Source organism: Thunnus thynnus, chromosome 11 (genome assembly GCF_963924715.1).
Source record: "Thunnus thynnus chromosome 11, fThuThy2.1, whole genome shotgun sequence".
NCBI lineage: Eukaryota > Metazoa > Chordata > Actinopteri > Scombriformes > Scombridae > Thunnus > Thunnus thynnus.
The window spans coordinates 23,733,276-23,754,417 of NC_089527.1; the positions used below are offsets into that span (position 1 = coordinate 23,733,276).

Genomic DNA, 21,142 nt, shown 5'->3' on the forward strand with positions numbered 1-21,142 from the left:
ATAAGTGTGTGTATGCACGAGGGCTAAACATGTGGGTGATCTGTATGTGCATTCGTGTGTGGATTCTGGGGTAGTTGTGCTTGCTGTGTATAAGTCCCAAGTTGGGAAGTGACTGAGCTACGTTCTTATTTTATTCTCATAGAGCAGGGAACAGCACCATGTGTCTGCCACATACTTCTAATCCTCAGGCTGCGGCCATGTGGAAGACAAACTGTACAGCTTTAACTCTCAAATATGATAATAAGCTGATTAAAACTCTCTCAGAGTCCTTCATGACTGCAGAGCAAAATGAAGAGTCTATGGCACAAAGTCCTTCAGTCTTTTCTTGTTCAGAACTTAAAAATTCTCTAAAATTTCTCAAGTATGCACTACATTTTAAGTCTTATAGAGCATCTTATAGGTTTTCTTCATATCCAAAATTTCATATTTTAATCACATCATCTATTTTTCAAAAAGGCCTTAAAACTTAATTTGGTGTCACAAACCTTGACAACTGCCCGTGTCTGTATCAATTCCTTGTCTCTTCACACACAAAAGTCAACAAGAATTGTCTTTATATTTGCTATTTATTTTGTAGCTGTTTGATTAGTCCCTCATACTTGTTTTATAAAGTTAATTTATGCTGTGCACTGTATGTGATATACAAAATATAAAAGTATATGTATGAAATCTGTATGAAGGCAGCCAGAATATTATGATTTGTCCTGATATAAGGATATTTAAATATTACATATATATATTCATATATTTATTTGTAAATAGTGTAAAATGTGTAAAAGTCTTACGTCCAGCTGACCAATGTAACTCCAATATTTCTTCTACTTTTAGCTCTTGAGAAACATATCTGGCGCTGCTAAATGGTACACCTTGTTCACCAACTAGTTGCTTTTGTACACATCATAGTAATGAAAACAGCTGCTTACTGCTGCTGGAAACAAGGCTGATGAGAGTGAACCAAAATAGTAAAGTTACATGAAACCAAAACAATGAGCTGAAAGACTCTAAAAAACTTGGTAAAGCTGGGAAATACTGTCAAGTCGGATAATAATTATTTATAGGTTCTCCTCTAAGAGTGACACCTTTCACATTACACATAGTAATTTTGTCCTTTGTTAATATGAAAATATTGATTCATGCAGCTTTAAGTTAACTATAAGTCGTGGACTTCATCAAGAACAAGAACAAACTGAATGCTGACATGAATCAAAGTAGGGCGTGTGATAGTCTGGGAATAACAGGACTACATCTGTACGCAGGGTCTACTTTCACGTGCAGCAGTATACAGTACAACAGGTGCAAAGCGGCTGGTGAGAGGCCGTTGTTAGGCCCATTGAGGCTTCATTAATGGAACAGGAAGAGAATTGAAGCACGAGGGCAAACACACACAACTCATTACCCCCTGGCTATCGTGTACCTTTCACACCACAACTCAAAGTGTGTGACTGTGTATGTGTGAGAGCGAAAGAGTTTGTGGTGCATTTATTGCATTTATATGAGTTTTGTGTTTGAGTGGGCGGGTAGAGAACAATTACAAGCTAAGCTCCATAGAGATGAAAACTGCATTATAGTATTTGAACTGGGAGTTGTGGATTACATTACATACAGTACACTTTCTCATTCAAGTGAATTGGAAGGTGTGTCCAAACTTTTGACTGGTACTGTATATAAACATCATAGTTATGTAGCTTCAAACTGATTACCTCATTAATGAAGGACGACTTTAGAGCATTTTCACACAGATAATATAGAGAGACTGATGTTCCTTACTGTGTTGCATACATTCAAACAGCAACGAAATTTGTGAGACCACTGAGAACATCATCGCATCATCACAAAAGACTATCAATCCTCATTTAACAAATCAGGCCGGGACCAGTAAGTTGACTAAACTGACACTTGGCTGTTGGAGATGGAACAGGGCATCCACCCTTTTACACCACTGTGTCACTTTGGAACCGCATGCACCCACTGCCTCTCACACACACGCACACTTTAAGCCACCCTCAGTCACGACACAGTGCTGGCCTCTGTTCTGTATCTAAAATCGTGAGAGGAAAGAGCAGGGCGATTTACGCAAAGGAAATAAAAGAGAAGACACAGTCACAGCAGAGGTACAGTACAGAGAGTCACGCTGTATGTACATAATGTATATAGTTACTGTGCGGACACGTCAGAGTTACTAAGTTGTTGTAGACAGGTGTCAAAACTGCCCTGGAAAGTGTCTGTCATCACACCCAACAAAGAACCTCAGAGAAAAAGAATATTTTTAGTCTGTGGCTGAGACTGAATGCTCCTTCTAAAGTGCTCATCAGACGGCTTTTCACCACATTTAATGCCGACTCAATTTTTCACACTTTTGCTATGACAGGTATAAAAGCATGGATGTTATTTTTCCTTCTGCTTTTAGACGAATACAGATGCAAACTCACATTGATGGATGATCCTCACATGATTGAAAGAAAAACTCTGACAAAAACTTTCTATGAGTTATTATAAGTATACAGTATGCAGTGGGGGAAGACTCAAATTACACAACTGAAAAGAAAACACACTGTTATAAGTGAGAGTGCTGGAAATTTTACTTAAGTAAAAGTATGTAAGTATTAGAAGTAAAATACAGTACATTACAGTATATGTACTGTAACAAATGTATCGGTACTATTTCTGAACTGTGGCAACTTCAGAGTTTGATAGCAAAGCATCATTTGTCTTTAGTTTATCTCATATTTTGAACAGTAAATATTGGTCTATGACATAACTTAAGTTTAAGCACAACAAACCATAATTTATTTCCTTAATCTTGTTGATTGCAAATTTTGAATTTTAAGTCAGTTAAGTAATGAACATCACAAATGTCACATTATTTATCACCCCTGAGCAATGGTGGAAAGTAACTAAGTACATTTACTAAAGTACTGTACTTAAGTATAATTTTGAGGTACTTGTACTTTATTTGAGTATTTCTCTTTGATGCTACTTTATACTTCCACTCCACTACATTTCAGAGGGAAATATTGTACTTTCTACTCCACTACATTTATCTGACAGCTTTTCAGATGAAGATTTGACACAATTGATAATATAACAAGCTTTTAAAATACAACACATTGTTAAAGATTCCAACCTGTTTCCAACCTTTTTGGCTTTTGACATTTTACATAAAGCAGTGTGTAGTCAGGGTCACATTTCAGATGTCTATGAGTTGTTAACAGCTCCACCAAATAGTGATTTTTCCCTCTAAATTTCTCACATGGTTTAATTTCAATAAATGTTCAAATGATCCAATATTTCAGCAAAAATCAAAGATTAGAAAAAAAGTCCCAAAACTGAAAACAGATTTGTGTATCAGAACTTTGTTTTGTCTTCTTTCCTCTCCCATTAATCATCTCACGACCCCTGAGATTTATCTGGTGACCCTTTGGAGGGGCCCGACCCCTTGGTTGGGAACCACTGGACTAAACTAGCTAGCTGTATATAAAGTAGTTGAAACTAGCTCCACCTCCAGCAGCTAGAACAGTAACATGCTGCTCTAACACTGATGCTTCAGTATTAATAATCTAATGATGTCATATATAATAATATATCAGTCAGAGGGACCAAAGCACTACTTTTACTGCAATACTTTAACTACATTTTGCTGTTAATACTAATGTAGTTTTACTTAAGTAGGATTTTTGATGCAGGACTTTTACTTGTAATGGAGTATTTTTACACTGCTGTATTGGTACTTTTACTTAAGCAAAGGATCTGAGTGCTTCTGCCACCACTGCCTCTGAGTATGCATACATACTATATTTCTGCACACGCTTGTTTGTATTATTTATTTTAGTCTGTTTGGCCTGTAAATGTTTAAGAGTTTTTTCCCCAGGTGTGTGCCAGGACAGGTGAACTTAAACAGCCAGTCCAGTGTGTCTCATACACAAGAATAATGAATTACTCTGCTATTTACTGCTTTCACAGACCTGTACATCACAACATTATAATGAGGGGAAAATTCCATCTGTATCATTGTCATCCATCTATAAATTAGCATTGGCATAACTTTTCAGGAGGTTATATTTACTCTCACTCTATACCTCCCTCCTTTTCTTTCCTCCTCTCTCTCTCTCTCCCACCCACCCACCCGAGTGGCTCCACCCTACAGCAGATATAAGCTGTGTCCACAAGGTGTGCATCTGTTATGAGCACATATCCCAGGGTTCCCTCTGTGTGGTTGTCTGTCTGCCTGCTATTCTTTCTGTGGGTCTGTCTTCAGTGATTATTTCCCCATAAACGGCCACTCACAAAGGTAAGCACTGTACTATTCTCACTATATCCACTTGATTTTAATCTCTATTAGCAGTTTATTTGTGTGATTTTTACTGCTTATATACATAGTACAGCTGAAAGTTATCTCACAGCATGTTGTTTTATTGTCTATCAAGAATTGCTTGTGCACTCCGTTAGCTCAGTGTCCAGTGTTGTTCCACTACATACATATACATCCTTTAAAAAGTTGTGTTTGAACTGGATGAATTGTTGATCACAGACTCACTGCAACATACAAAAAAACTTTTTTTTTTAATTCAACGTGACTGTCAATATACACTCTCATGTATAATGTACATTTTAGTCCAAAATCAGTTGTTTGTTTTTTTCTGAGGGACAGAATTTAAGTGATTTAGTTTTGGGCAGCCGTGGCATCTCATAGGCCTCATACATATGGTTTTTAGCTATGGCATCATTTCTGCACATCATCATCCTTCAGAGAAGCAGGCAGAACAGAACATCTTCCCAGCTATAGAGTGGAGTTTTTAGGCTGCTATCTGAACGGTATCCCTAGTTAAGCTGCTTTCTCTGGGGCTCCAGAGAGCTGAAGTCTGCGCTACATCCCTCTATGAGAGAATGCCTGTGCTGAAAGCAAATACACATTCAAATGTGTGTGCATGCAGAAAGCTGAAGCCAAACTGTCAGATGTATGTGATGGGGGCAAGAGCAGCAGTTTGGTGAGAAGAGACTGCAGAGCAAACACCGTCTCTGGCTCTGAGCAGCTCTGCCTCTCTGGCCTGATTTGCTTTGTAATGCTCTTTCTCTGAAGTTGCTCGTCAATTCGGTGCCTTATCAGTCACAGCAGCAATTAAATGATTTACTTATTACAATATTAAATCTTCATGATCTGGATATAGTCAGGAGCACTACTCCTGATCAGATATTCAGGACGGGTGCACAAACTAAGCAATGGATCTGAAGTTTCAAAAGTCGAGCCTGAGGGATGACATATTTTTGTTTCAAACTTTTTGAAGCTGAAATACAGTGTTTTGTGAGTTTTCAGAAAATCCACACAGTTCTGCCTCACAGATTGATGCCTTATATAGAGACCACAATTCTTAAGTTGCGTTAGTTTGAATGAAAACAATGTAATGGAAATGATTTCGATTTTCATTTCGGTGCTGTGGGATTAGCTGTGGATATGTGGCTTCACCAAAGAGCTTCTAGTCACCTCAGGAAACTCATATTAAATGTTTTCTTGATTCTCATGTTATCAGTGCTTTGTTAGGATGAAGATCAGCTCTTTTTTTCTCTTGTTTCATTACTGATACGTAGTTTTGTCTTTGCTCGACTCTGGTGGACTGATTTGTGTGCGTGATGTTCAGGGACCTACAGTGAAATACACATCATATTGTGTGCAAATAGAATCTATTACACGAGGTTCTAAAAGCTTTTACTGTAATATTCCTCACTTTCCTTTTTCCTAATTTTCTACTGATAACAAAATCCTCCTCTGTTCATGCGCACAGTTTATTTCTCTCTCCCTCCACCTTTTGTCTACCTAGCTTTGCACTGCATCATAGTACAAAATCAATGTATTAACCAAGTGTGTGAAAAGTGCTACAGAAGACGAGACCCTCAAATATAGCTGGTCCTGTGCACAAATACATTCAACATCTTACCCTCCTGTATACATTATTCAGCAAACGTCAGGAATGCCTAGAGGACAAAAGGACAAAAGGACCCTATGAAAACCAAGAATGATGGTTGGGTAAAGCAGAGGGGAGGAGGTAAACACTTTGGTCATTTAGCTGCACAGCTGTGGCAGGGTACGTGTGTGTATATGTGTTTGTGTGTGTGTGCGTGCGGAGTAGCTGTATTCCCCTGGTTTGTTTGAACGAGGACATTTGCAGCGTGACTTGAAGAGGTGTTAATTTTACGAGGTGTGCTTTGTGATAAAAGCTGCGTTTAGGGAGCCGAGGAGCTGCAAATGTTTTTCCCTTTCACTGAGAAACCACAACGTCAGTAGAGTTACCAAGATTGAGTGCAAGGGTACTGCTGGCTTAAGTATAAATTTGTTAATGGTTTGCGGTGCAGGGGAGGAAGGCAGAGTGGTTTGCCAAACATGTTCAGTGGGATTTAAACACTAGCTTTTGGTCAGACTGCCTGTTTTTTATCCAGAGGGACAAAGTAAAATCTAATTTGGGTGAGTAAGTGAATATTTTAGGCTCTAGATGCTTTTTTTACACACACAACCATGCCGCGCAAGCAAGGTAAATACACATGCACGTGTGCTCACATAGGAGCACTTTACAGACCAACAGATCCACGTGATCAATACCATTTGACCTCCCGTATCTCATCAGTGTTTGACTTTTTCTGTAGTTCCTTTCCTTGGTCTGTTTGCAAGGTAGTTTAGTCTTGCCCCCTAACCTCCATGGCAGTCGGCAAGGTCACTGAGTGGCTTCAGGTCACTGAACCGGGATGTTTCCAAAGGGAGAGAAAGGGCAGCGAGGGCAAGCACACAGACGGAGACATAGAGGAGATAAATGAGAGTGAAGATGGTGCCAAACAGACGTTGCTCTGTTCACACAGAGACAAAGGGAGATGGTGAGAAGAAAGCTGTCTGTATCTGACAGAAGAGAGAGTATAGACAGATGTGTCTAGAGGAATGGGGATAGTCTACGCAGAACTAATATTTCTATCTTATTCTAATGCTTGGGAGGAGAGATTAACAAGTGCTTTCGAGGAAGAACGTTGCACACTGACTCCTCAGTCTGTCAGCTGACCTCATTTTCATCTGTCACTGTGTGCGTAGGAGTTGGTGTATGCTTTTATGACAATATAAAACCAGGTGTGTTTCCATAAGTGAGGAATCAGCCAACTGCCACTCTCATTTATTATCTTTAACTCTTCTCTATTTCCTGTCCTACATTGTTAGGTGCAAAGGAATTAATAACATTTACATGAATTACATTGTGCAGAGCTTCATATTTTTGACACTAGCAATATGATCGCAGCCTGCCTTCCTTTCTTACTCCAAAATAATATCTCATCCTACATTACAGAAATAAATTAAAATATTTATTAAATTTCTCCTAAATCCAAATATGACTCTTGAAACTAACCAAATGCTCCAGAGATCAGTGTTACACAGACCTGTAGTATGTTTGGAGTTATACAGTATCTCCACAATATAATAATTACACCCTTATTACTATGTTTAATGATAGCACTAATAAGCATCATATCATATGCAGAAAATAAGTCATTCCTAAGCAAACAAACTTGCCTCAATAACTTTCAGTTTTCTCTTTTAAAAAATGTTTTAAATTTGAAACTTTTTTGCAGTGAATAATGTTTGAGGCTGCCTAATGAAAATATCTGTGTTTAGTGTTCCCTCACTATCTCCTTCCAGCATGTAATGGTAAATCAGAAGTATTAAGGAAGCTGGTGTTCATTACAACATACTGTAGTTTTGATAGCCTTATTCTTTCTTTACACATTTGTTCAGGAGGGTTGCACAGCTGCTGCGGTTTTAATGAGATTCTGGTGATCGAAGCTTATATAAACCTCAGTGGCCAACACCTCAACTTCCGCAGGGTGAAGGAAAAGTCAGCAAAAAACAACAGCTTATAGACATATGATGCCCATGAGTCCTTTCTCACGTTGCACACCTGATGGACAATTTACTGTGTTTCGTTTATGTAAAATGTCAAAAAGATGGACATCTGGAAGTAGTCGGGAAACAGAGGCACACGCACATACACACACACACACACACACACACACATACACACACACACACACACATACACACACACATACACACACATATACACATACATAGTAGACTACTTTGCTTATTTTTGAGACTGTCTGGGCCAAGCAGGACATGCTGAGAGCTTAGTGGTGTATGACCAGCCACACATGATTCTGGCAGCAGATGTAGCCGCATGTCCCCCTGGGCTAATTTATTATATATTTAATTTCAGTGACAGAACTCACTCAAGGTAATGAGATGTGGCAGGTGTGAAAAGTAGTGCATTTCATTTTATAACCATATATTTCTTTTTTTTTTTAGGATTTTCTTTATATACTGACTGATTTATAAGAATTTAAGAATATATTACTGAATATTCTACACATATGGTAGCATCCATAACCTGAGCAAATTTGCAATTGTTGCCCCTAAATGGGCTTGGGAAAAAAAAATCATATACAGTGCAATAAAAGAATACATGCAATACACAAGTAATAGGACTTTTTCTATCGGACAACTTTCATCATTTTGACTTTCCCTAGGAAAAGTGTTACTAATTGATATCACAATACTAGGACCCTGAATGTGAAGCAGTTAAATGGAATTCAGCCATCATTATTTTTATTATTTACATCTGTGCTAAACTGGTAAACTCCTACTGTGACATGTCAAAATGATTTTAGAATTTTTTTTTTAATACATGTACCATTCATTCAGAGAAAGTCATCTGATCACCCATGAATACATGCCTGATCATTTTTTTAAAACAGCTTCAACTTGGTGTTAAAATGGCCCCAGCTGTGATCTATAATTGCACAAATAAATGTCCATTGTTCTTTTTTCTACAATCTCCTCTGTATGTGTGCATGTGTGTCTCATAAGCAAACCAGTATGGAAACATGTGTGAAGTGCGTGACACACTGATGACATCTGCCTGGCATGAAAATGTAAAACACGGTTGCTGTTTCAGTTTAGTCACTGTTACAAACCACTGCTTGTCAGAAAGTCATCATGTGGAGTTAAATTGATTTTGCACCAGTGTGTGGAAAAATTAAACTGTAAATCCTACAAACGTGAGAAACTACTCACAACACGCTGCTCACGCCATGTCTGCACACAGCTGTGGCACGTTTACTCTATAAGTGACTTCATGTCTGCCATCTGTGTGGATACAGATAGAGGGAAGACACTGGCGCTTAAAAATAAATTGAACAGGTGTAACAAGCTTCTTTGCAGTCACTTTGTTGGAACTACAGCCTTCTTTTTTTGTTTTCTCTAATAACAAGTTAAGATGTGGAAATTGCTGGTTAATGTTTATGTCAGAGTCTGAAAGTGACCCTACTGTATGAATAAGTCACTTGGGAGGTAACACTTATGTTGAATAATGTGTTAGAGAAAAGCACACCAGGTAAAGACAGAAGGTGTTTCCATCACTATGTGATCACCATGACGACGTTATGGTGTTGCTATGTGACACTGAACAGACCCTCGTTGTTCGGTCCTTCTGATCTGTAGTCGCAAGTTTTTTGTCAGAATATTTCCACCCCTTTAAAAACACACACACGTACTGACACTGAGCTGGGACCTTCCTACAAGCTAGTGAAACTGTCACATTTATTTACTTAAACCTTTTTATGTATGTATACACGGTCATGTTTGGGCACACACTTACATTATGTATCATTATGTATCATGTGTTATTTCTAATGTGTTGGATATTACTGAGGACCCTGTTGTCTCTTTGCTTTTCTGAAATCACTAAGAAAGCTTATTTATAAACTATTATACCATTACATTATTATGTCATTTACATTTTCTGTTAAATAATAAGTTTTAGGCTGGCCAGAGAAAACATGGTCAACATTGCTTTTGTCATCTCATCTCAACTGTTTGGTGATTTTGTTAGGAAAGTGTATTTGTCAAAAGTGCACTGGATGCAGGCTTCCCTCAGTGCCATTATTACTAATATTTTTGTAATAATTGAAGCATTTTTTAAGGAGATACCTAATGATAAGCTATTCCCTGCTACCATGAATATGGACCAAAGCGGCAATATTTCACACACATAAATTTTGTGTTTTGATAAAGTTGTGAATAAAATAAAAATTTGAATTATCATATTATCATTGTATTGCCATTATCCCAGTAATGACAAAAATGAGATGTTGTTCATAATTAAATCAAAATTGTTCGGCTGTATGATCTGACTGTCTTGTTATAGTACTTCTTCTGTTATAATAATGAAAGTGTCTGTGTTCGGCATGCCAGTAGATAGTTGGTGAACATTTACACCTTCCTCACGAAACCTCAAAACACTCATAGGCTCTGTGACACTTTTGCTGGATTTCTGGACTCTGAGTGTTTGTTGGCAAAAGTGTGTCTGAATATTTTGCCCTGACAAATGTCTCAGGATCAATGCACCTCTTTCTTCTAACGCTCACCACCCAACTCTTAGAGGTCTTTCATTTGTTTCCTGCTTGCAGTATACATGCAAGTATATGTGTCACCCTCTGTAAAGAACTATTGATGCTCTTTGTTGGTACAGAGAAATTAATTTTAAAAATTACTATACTGATGATAAAGCATTTTAACTAATGTAAAGTGTCTTTGAGTACCCTGAAAAGCACTCTATAAATAAAATGTGTTATTATTATTAACCATCCATTTGCTAATTTATTTAGTTAGATGTTATCTGAATGTGTCTTCCATAACTGAAACATCTTCAAGGCTTGTCTTGCCTCTGTATATTTCTATTATCACTCTATCTCTATTAGCTTGTATTGGCCTCCATAGCATGGAAATCTAAACTAATCCTCACACATAGAATGGGAAACGCTTGATGCTCAGTTTAGCCTGTGACACACCTCACAGTTAGAGAACAGTGTAATACTCGTCCGTTCCCTCCACTTATAAATTGTCTGTAGATCTCACAGCTTCACATTGTTGATGAGGATACTGGGAACAGTGGGCAAACATAAATTCCATCTCTCATTGGGAAAACTCAGTGACATTATTCTGGGCTCTTTGGCATGTCTGACTTTTGCCACCATAGAAACTGGGTTAGCTTCCTTCAAAGGCCAGCTCTCATCAGGGGAGACAGTGGCATGGTCATGTCAAAATCACCAGTCCACTGAGAAAAGGTCAAAGATCTAAAGAGCCGGTGATGGAGTGGACAGTAAGGATATGGTTTGGGATTTGAATTAGAAAAACCTCACATGAGTTGGCTATAATAAAAATGGGAGTGATCGTGTGTTGAACCTGGGTGGAGAGTGTGGCAGGGGATGAGTAGACTGACACTGAGATGGAAATATCAGTTGTAAAGAATGACAGAATAACAGAAGTAAACCACTCAGAGGAGCAGCTGAGGGCCTTATTCAATAACTGTGGAGCCAAAGAAAACCCCTTCACCTTGCAGAAAGCTTAGGGGATAAATAATGGGTGTAAGGCATATAGTCTGAACTGCACAGCTGGACCGTAACTCTGTTTGCTCAAAAATGTACTTGTTCAGCCAGACATCTGAATGCAGGCCAAACAGAGAAAAAAGACATCAAGCAGGCATTGTCACATCAACGGGTTCTTCCTCACTGGTGTTTAGCTGAGAGGACAAGCACTGTTTTGAGGTTTGAGGGGGGAAGTGTGTTGTTTGTACTTCTGACAAGCACTTGTAGGAGGCTGATATTTCTTATTACTGCTGTGCACCTTCTAGTCTCATCATCTCACTTGACTTTTAATGATGATTTTCATTGTCTGTCTGAATACATTGCAGTAATGCAGATAAAAAGAAAAAAAATAGTGTCAGGCCATTAATATATGTTCTTGCATATTCTCCATTCTCCTGTCATGCATTCAGGCCATGTAAATCTTATACATCATGTATGATACATTATCCGTAGACAATTACGACTAAATTATTACACCTTGTAATAATATATACATCAGCATAATGGCACCTTTGTGTTGTCATTTAGGTGGTAGGTAATTGTGGCAGTGGTATTTAAACAGTTTTCCCAAAGGCATCACATTTTTTCTGCTCAAAATTTGTTTTCTAAAAATTCTTGCAGGGGAAGTTTCAGCCCAACAAATTGACATCAGTATAAATGTAATATTCTGTCTGGTATTTACTGTGGCTCCCTCTTGTGGACAACTGTACTAACTACAGTTCATCCATGCTTAGCCTGTGAGTGCTTAGTTTGTGGTACAGATGTCTACTTTAATCAAATGTAAATGGTATACACTTAAAGGACCCATTTACTCCTTTAATTTGATCTATTTTGATGCACCAATACCGAAGTTGAGCAAAGAAATAGCCCAATGATTCCTGACATCTATGACAATATTACATAGTTGACATGCTGCAAGCACACATTCTAAGTGCAACTGAAAAACCAGTCCACCTTGGCATTGTGTAGTTCCAAGGTAAATGCAGCAGAGGGAGACAGAGTGTGGCCTCCTTTTGTCTGCACTTTGCAAATGAGGCCATACACTAGACTCACACTTGAAGACATTAATGATATTTCAAGAAATCTTAGATTGATACTACACCAATGTTGATGATCTAAAAGGAAAAGGATCTAAATACATATTTTCTCCTCTACCTTCTGTACAGGCCTTGGCCATGCCTCCCCTCCCTGCCCCCCTCTTCCTGACACTGCTACAGCTTGTAGTTCTTACTTATGTGAGTGGTGGGGCATACTATGGACACAAGCAACACCCTCAGCCATACCAGCCCATGCAGCACCTCCAACACATGGGCGTGGCCAAAGAAGGCTTTCCCCAGCAACAGTACCATGGCAAAGAGGTGCCCTATATGCAGTATCCCCACTACAGGAAGGAGCTACCCCAGATGCCCATGCTCAAGGGCAAAGAAAATGCTCGTAAAGGTATCAGCTATAATGGTGGACAAGACAAAGGTGAGAAAGTCAACATTTTAAACAAACAGTAACCAACAAATTTCTAAAACATATACATTTAGATTTTGTTTTAGAATGTGAAATGACCTGCTGAAGCATGACAAGCACATGTTATTGCTTATATTGTTTCTTCAAGTGTCAGAAAAGAAATATTTATGGGTAAGTGTTTTTACACCCAACTGTATGTCGATTGTGTGCATGTGTGTGTGTGTGTGTGTGTGTGTGTGTGTGTGTGGCAACCAAACTACCACATTTTGCTCATGTATTTTCAAATTCATCAGTTCTGGTTGCTCATTTCTCACAGGTCAGACAGTCCCCAGTGGTGCTGAGGGTATTCCTCAAGGAGGGCAAGGCCCAGCTGGGCCACCTGGACCTGAGGGACCTGCAGGACCTGCAGGACCTGCAGGACCACCTGGACCTCCAGGAAATGGACAGCCAGGACCAGCAGGGAGATCAGGACCTCCCGGTCCACCAGGAGAGCCTGGAGTAGGTAAACCAGGTTTGCCAGGACTACCAGGCAAACCAGGGGGAAATGGTGAGGTTGGACCACAAGGAGAAATGGGCCCAAGGGGTGAAGAAGGGCCAGCTGGACAGCCAGGGCCTCAGGGTCCACCAGGACCACCTGGGCTACCAGGAATAGGTAAACCAGGTGTACAAGGATTGCCAGGCCAACCAGGACCCAAAGGAGAGCCAGGTCACAAAGGTCTGCCAGGACTACCAGGATTACCGGGACCCAAAGGAGACAAAGGAATGGGCCAGCCAGGACAACCTGGTCACAAAGGGCTTCCAGGGCCCCCAGGACCTGCTGGCCCAAGAGGGCTGCCTGGTTTTGGAAAACCTGGGTTGAATGGGATGCCAGGCCCACAAGGACCACCAGGAGAGAAAGGTCATCCTGGAGAAAAGGGACCAGCTGGGCTACCTGGTGAAGGAGGAGAGCCTGGCCCACCAGGTCTACCTGGCCAAGGAAAACCAGGTCAAAATGGCCTGCCAGGACAACCTGGATTACCAGGTGGGAAAGGTCATCCAGGACCACCAGGCTTGCCAGGAAAGCCGGGACTGCCTGGATTTGGTAAACCAGGACTCCCAGGACCAAAAGGTGATAAAGGTATGGGTGGGCCACCTGGACCTCCAGGACTGAAAGGAGATAAGGGCCATGGAGGACTACCTGGTATGCTTGGACCCCCTGGACCAAATGGTCCTCCAGGTCCTCCAGGCCCTATGGGACCACCAGGAGGTTTAGGTGCACCTGGTCCAAAAGGGGACTGTGGAGAGGGAGGACCTAAAGGGCTTGATGGAGCCCAGGGTGAAAGTGGTCCCCCTGGGATACCTGGTAAGGATGGTCTGCCTGGGGAACGTGGAGAGCCAGGTCCAAGAGGTCCACCAGGACCGAGTGGTCCAAAAGGAGACGGTGGGCATAAAGGTCTACCTGGTCCCCCTGGTCCTCCTGGAATTCCTGGGCCGAAAGGACTCAGTGGATTACCTGGTGAAGTGGGACCCCAGGGTCCTAAAGGAATCCCTGGAATGGATGGTGCAGCAGGACCAATTGGGCCTCCTGGTCTTCCTGGGCCAAAAGGAGATAGCGGCCAACCTGGTCCACCAGGCATCACAGGAGAGGGGAGTCCAGGTCTTCCTGGTCCCATAGGACCCCAAGGGAAAGAAGGTCCATCAGGACCCACTGGACAACGTGGTCAGCCTGGCCCTCCTGGACCACCAGGCCCACCTGGATTACCTGGTCTGTCTCCTGACATGGCTGGAGTGCTCTCTGAGATGGGCCCTGGACTAGATGGTGTTAAAGCTGGTGGTTATGGTAAGAAGAAGTATGGAGGCACTGGGGCAGAAGTCATGGGTGCTAGTGGGTTGGAAATGCCGGCATTCACAGCTATAGCAACAACCCCCTTTCCACCTGTGGACACTCCAGTAGTATTTGACAAGCTCTTGTACAATGGTCGCCAAAACTACAACCCCCAAACAGGAATTTTCACTTGTGACATGCCTGGCATTTATTACTTTGCCTACCACATTCATTGCAAAGGAGGTAATGTGTGGGTGGCTTTGATGAGGAACAATGAGCCAGTGATGTATACATACGATGAATACAAAAAGAGTTTCCTAGATCAAGCATCAGGGAGCGCAGTATTACCTTTACAACCTGGGGACACTGTGTATATTCAGCTGCCCTCAGATCAGGCCGCAGGACTTTATGCTGGGCAGTATGTGCACTCCTCCTTTTCTGGGTATTTGTTATATCCGATGTAAGTCCGGCTTCAGTCTGAGCGGAGCACAAATGGGAGCACGATTTTCTGTGATATAAAACATGATTATTGTCTTTTCATTTTAAAGTCAACAATCTGTTAATCTTGTCAGTAAAGATGAGAGGCCAGGATAAAATATCTCAAGGGAAATCTGAAGTGTGATGTTCTGTATATACAGCAGCTTTAATACTGTAGAGCCATATAGCCCTGTGCAATTTGTTACAGCTCTGAAGATGTAAAAGAATGTGTGAAAAGGCATTCAAAGAACACCTCAAATATTACTTACTTTCATTAGTCAAAAAACATAAGAGTGCAATTTGTAATTACAGTATGTATCAACACATGAAGGGAAAATGAGAGAAAACAAACAGTATAATTCCAGTTACACTATTGCAACAGTGTCCCTGCTCCTCATTTCAAAACTGGCAGCTACCCCATGTGGCAAATAATGTGAAATACAACAGAAAACATGAAGACATATTCACTTTGGTAGGAAATTTATATTTTTTCATGCATACCTTTGTGTAAATACAGTTTTTGTATTGATTGATAATGGCAAGAATGTAAAATAGGAATGACGGTTCATTGAAGGTTGGTATTGTTGTAGTTCGTAGGTGTTTTAGAAGAAAGAATTTTCCGGTTGTGTAGCCTTAATTTTTATACAATCTTGGTTGAATGGATTATTTCTGATTCTCATGAATTCCTAGTGGATTACCTAAATTAGAGTATTTATCTTTTTACCAGTATTGTGTCAATTATGTCACACATGAACAATAATTACAAATGAACAATGTCTAAACTATTATAAGAATTTCAATTAAATGTTATACACTTTCAGTATTGTACCATAAAACTCATAAGGCTGCATTTGTTTTAGCTTCCTCAATAAATGTAGCAGTTTTTCAGGGAAAGTTAGGTAGGGATGAATCAATTTTTTAAATCCAGTGTGGGCACAACTTCAATTACATCTACGAAATGGAAGGATATGAAAGTAAATTTGAAAGTATGTGATGGCACTACATGTACCAGTTATTGGTGTTTCACTGTTAATGGACGTAGGATGGTGTACATTTGGGCAGTGACTACATAAAATTACAATTAAAAGATTAAAATTAGATAATGACACACATGAAATATTACCTTAGCAAATGTGTTGCTGACTGACAATTTCTCCCATGAGTAAGCTTCAAAGAGTAAGAATGTTACGTTAATTTTGTCTTAATGCTTGCTTAGGCCTGCTCTCAATAGCTGTGATGCTGCAGGGGATTTTTAACACATGTAGTGGGAACAATGGGCAAATCAGCTGTACAGGTTTATGGGTGTAATAGTGCTGTAAAGAAACCTGTTCATTTAAAATCACAGAGGTCAAACAACCACATCATTTGGCCCAGAATTGTGAAAACCACTCTTTACACTACATCAAACACTACACCACAGTATATGAAAAACCGTACAGCATTTCTCTGCGACTAAATAAACTGTTGTACTATACAAATATAACTCACACGTGGTAAATGTCAGAAAGCACAGACCCTGCCTGTGAATATGTACAGATGAACAGTTCTACTACAATATAATACTCAACAGGTACTATGCAGTGTTCAAGTCCATCCTGCTGTCGGAAGAAGAGTCAAACAAATCTCTAAAGATTCGATCCAATAACTTTGCATTTGACTTTTATTTCAAAACACATCAAAACCATTTCAGAGGTAAATTGTTACCTGATGTATTCTTACTTACTGTATGCTGATTATATTCTGTTACTGTTTTGTAAGCCAAGATTTTGAATTAGAATCATATGTTACATTTGTACTTGTAATGGCAGTTTCACAGTAACCTGGATCTGTTTCATTAGGATGTCTCGCTGGCAGATTTGCGGAGAATATAAACTAAATTTGCCTTTAAAATGGATCAAAAACAATGGAGTCTAAGTGAGTACTTAGTGAATATTGCAGCAATTCATACAACAATTATGTCAATAATTTATTATTTTGACTGTATGAAAAGACTTTTTCAAGCATGAAAACTTTAAAGGAAAATACATATTTATCCTTTTAACCATGGTGCTAATATTGTCAGTGTAACCAAAGAACTTATGTCTTTATGTTTCACATGTTATTGTTGTCTATGTTGTTTTTTTCTAAATAAAATTTCTTAATTAAAAAACTGCCATTGACATTTTGTATTTCTAAGCTCACAGAAAGCAAATTAAACCCATTCAACTGATGCGGGTACAGTAACAGAAAACTACTTGATTAAATCACTGCAGGAGCTCATCCTCATCCAAGTGTACTGAAAAATGTTGACAGGATTGTCAGGTCATACTTGATCTCGTTCATACTTCCAGTGAAGTGTGATATCATCATGTAAAAGTTTCTTGGTTGGTTGATGACATTTCAGTCTGTTGGAGAGTTGGATGCCAGCAACAATGATAAGGTAATGATAAGGTATGATAAGATAATGTAACATCCAAGACACTGCTGAGTCATTTTTGCTGTAGTTACATCACGTGTAAAAATATCCATTCCAGCTTTAAATTGTTCCCCTCATGATGACTGCATTAACTGGTGGGCAAGAACAACAACATTGACTGCACATCTCAGCCTTCCCTTCATCAGCTCATGCTGTACAATTTATGTCAGTGAAATTATCTCCCACAAGCAAGGCTGTATTACCAACCAGACAAAGTGGGCAAATGTCCCTGAACCAGGCTTCATACTGTACCTCTATGGCAAAGGGTTTGTGCTAATTTAGCTGAGCGTTTGTTTTGTGAATATACAGCACAAACCACAACATCTGACATGGTTAAGGCTTTAAGGTGGGGACTTCATTATCTCAGTTTTGTTTTGTACACACTAAAAATCACTTCTTGTACTCAGTTTGGATCAATATAGCACCAACACAACATTGGTTTAATTTTCCCCAGTAGTAATGTGATATTTTGACCCAGTGTTACACACAACAAACTGTAGCTAAAAACTGCCACAGATTTATTGTTTCTTGTACAAAATGATGTTTATATGACATTCAAAAGACACGCAAGTTATTAACAGTGAATAACAAACTGTGACATGCATGTTTAAAAAGAGCAGAGTAGTTATAAAGATTTAGTAACACAACAGTAAAATAAAAAGTAACACTTATACTGGGTCAAAACAACACCTTATCTTGAGTGGCTGTCTGGGTGACATTTACCCAGTGTTGTGTTAATGCTGTAGTGATCCAAACTGGGTAAAATTTAACCCACTGATTTTTAATGTGTATATTCCTACAGTTTCCTAGTGTGTTTAATAAAATTATCCAGCAAATCAGAGGCTGTGTTAAACAGCCTTAATTAATTAATCCGTCCATTCAATAAATCAAGACAACAAAGTTTAAATCATTAAATGGCTTCTAGGGAACATTAAGCAGTCCTTTCAGTCTGTAGTTCTCGTTTTACATCATAACTGTGACTGGGCGTCAGGATCTCAGCTGTGTGCTGTGAGGAGAGGTGCTGATGCTGCGGTGGGAGGTCTTTAAAACAGAGATCATGCGCATGCGCACAGCTCTTTGCAACATCCATTCATCTCATCTTTTGTTAAAGCAATTTCAAACAACGAGCTTGACAAGAAACACGGAAATACGCATTGTAAGTAAGCATTGTTAGCGAGCTAAATGTAAATCTGGAGATGTAACACTCCACTGTTAATGATGATAATGAAACGGCGTTAACCTACTTTATAGGCTCGTACGTATGTGTCAAAAGGTAATGCTGAATTAGGTTAGCTAGCAGCAGCAGCAGCTAATTAACGCTAGGCTGCTATACAGCCCAACTAATCTGTATTAAATTAGTCCTTTTCAAATCCAGTAGCTGTTATCGCTTTTATATAAAAAAAAGTAGACATAATGGCTGATATCGTGTCAGGTTTTATTTGCTTGACTTTCTTTTCTCTTCCAATAGCATCATTTGATAGCAGTCAAATTGAAAGATGAGCAGGTTAAAATATCAGCTGCTGTGTGTCTAGAACTGAAACAAATATTGGATTAATCTATCAGTCGACTGACAGATAATTGATTGGCAACAGTTTTGGTAATCAAATGCTAAAAATGCCAAATATTACATAGGCCTAGTTCCAGCTAGTAAGGATTTGCCTCTTTCTTTTGTCTTATGTGAAAGTTAATGAAGCATCTTTCGAAATCTGTAATATTTTTGGATTTTTCATTTGTCCGTCAAACAAGCAATTTGTAGACATCATGGTGGTTCTCAGGAAATTATAATGACCATTATTTTGTACTGTTTGACATTTTACAGAACAAATGATTACTTAATTATTTGATTATTGAAATAAATGTTAGTTGCAGTCCTAGTTGTGTTAAGCTTTTCTGCTGGAATACAATTTGTTTTGTTCACCAATAGGTTTTCTCAACATGACATCACGCGTTGGCCCCAGAGCTGTTGGCACCAATGGAAGTGACTTTAAACACAGAGAGAAGGTGGCCCCACATTACCAGATGAGGCAAGTAACTCTATGTTTGATATCAAACTTTTGATATGAATGTTATCTCTGAATAGCAACAATGTCTTCAAGAATCTCTGACTCTCTGTCTGCTATTTGTTTTGCAGTGCTTCCTTGAAGTCAGAGGTGCGCAAGTTAAACATAGTCCATCTTCTGATCTGGCTCCTGGTGGCTGCACAAGTGACTGTCAGCCACTTAAACCTGGTGTCACATGACACAGTGTCCATGCCGTACCAGTGGGAGTACCCCTACCTGCTCAGCATCCTCCCTCTGCTCTGTAGCAGCCTGTCACTTCCAAAGAACAATATCAGCTACCTGGTCATATCCATGATCAGTGCAGGGCTGTTTTCTGTGGCACCTCTTATTTATGGTGGAATGGAGATGTTTCCTGTAGCACAGCAGCTCTACCGCCATGGGAAGGCCTACCGTTTCATTTTTGGCTTCTCTGCAGTGACTGTTATGTACCTAGTCATGGTGGTTGCTGTACAAGTGCACGCATGGCAGTTATATTACATGAAAAAGCTTTTAGACTCGTGGTTCAACGCCACGCAGGAGAAGAAGAAGAAATAATGGCGGAGAGAAAGCTGTGACTGGGCAAAACTGTGTTTTTATCTTAATTTATACATGATTAATGAGTCTTATTTGTGTTTAGTTATTCAGTCACCATTCATCATGGAAAATCATACCTTAGCAACTAGTGCTCTCTGTAAAATAGAGGAAGATTTCAAATTCATCCAGGAATCTGGAGTTGTTGTTTTTACACATGTAAAACTGATGATAAATGTCTAGCTCACACAATCAGGAGTGGCATTAAAGCATCATCAATAAACACAGAATTCAACCACCTCACACCCTGTTCAACACAGAGTCTGGACTTCTGCTTTTTTCCTCACAGAGAAAGAGGTCATTTAGGACCAGGACATTGTTGTCATCTCTCTAAAAATGTCGCCATGATTGAACCGATGTAGAGGTGTTCATACTTATGGAACAGTGACAGCATGAACTGTTCCAACACATATATTTTGCTTAATGTATTTATTAAAGGAAGCAGGTTTGCCTCTGCTGCAAATATGCTGATGTAGTGTCCTTCATTGTTAAGTCTACCTTGGACATTATTTTTTTCAAAATGCATCTAAGCCAGTGGTTCCCAACCTGGGGGCCATTGGATTAATCAAAGGGGTTGCAAGATGATAGGACAGAATAGTGCAACAGAAAAAAAAGATTTATGACACAGAATTTTCTCTTTTTACTTCAAGCTTCATCAAACCTTTGCTTTACTTATTGTAAATTACTGTATTTTATCTCCTTAAGCCTCTAAATGTTATTAAAACTTTTGTTTAACTGGTAGACGTCACAACATGTGACAAGGGGTGCCAGGCATACACTTTGCTTTATTTTAAGGGGTGTGAATGAATGAATGAATGAATTTATTTGATGATTTAAAAACCAAAAAGGGACACAAGCCAAAAAGGT

At 39.5% G+C, this 21,142-nt stretch overlaps 2 protein-coding genes across 2 annotated transcripts; both read left to right on the top strand.

The window, feature by feature from the left end:
* The first annotated feature begins 4,186 nt into the window (after positions 1-4,186).
* col8a1a (collagen, type VIII, alpha 1a) lies at positions 4,187-17,291 on the top strand. The gene is made up of 3 exons (XM_067603970.1): positions 4,187-4,288; positions 12,618-12,921; positions 13,226-17,291. The coding sequence occupies exons 2-3, from the start codon at positions 12,627-12,629 to the stop codon at positions 15,175-15,177; spliced, it is 2,247 nt and encodes a 748-aa protein (XP_067460071.1). The 5' UTR covers positions 4,187-4,288; positions 12,618-12,626; the 3' UTR covers positions 15,178-17,291.
* Positions 17,292-18,702: 1,411 nt separating this feature from the next.
* jagn1a (jagunal homolog 1a) lies at positions 18,703-20,518 on the top strand. The gene is made up of 3 exons (XM_067602645.1): positions 18,703-18,801; positions 19,570-19,669; positions 19,777-20,518. Exons 2-3 carry the CDS (start codon positions 19,581-19,583, stop codon positions 20,237-20,239), a joined length of 552 nt encoding a protein of 183 aa, XP_067458746.1. The 5' UTR covers positions 18,703-18,801; positions 19,570-19,580; the 3' UTR covers positions 20,240-20,518.
* The last annotated feature ends 624 nt before the right edge of the window (positions 20,519-21,142 follow it).

Coding starts and splice junctions, on each gene's coding strand:
- col8a1a (XM_067603970.1), top strand. CDS start 12,627: ATGCCTCCCCTCCCTGCCCCCCTCTTCCTGACACTGCTACAGCTTGTA. Junction 12,922..13,225: donor TAATGGTGGACAAGACAAAG/GTGAGAAAGTCA, acceptor CATTTCTCACAG/GTCAGACAGTCCCCAGTGGT.
- jagn1a (XM_067602645.1), top strand. CDS start 19,581: ATGACATCACGCGTTGGCCCCAGAGCTGTTGGCACCAATGGAAGTGAC. Junction 19,670..19,776: donor GCCCCACATTACCAGATGAG/GCAAGTAACTCT, acceptor TTTGTTTTGCAG/TGCTTCCTTGAAGTCAGAGG.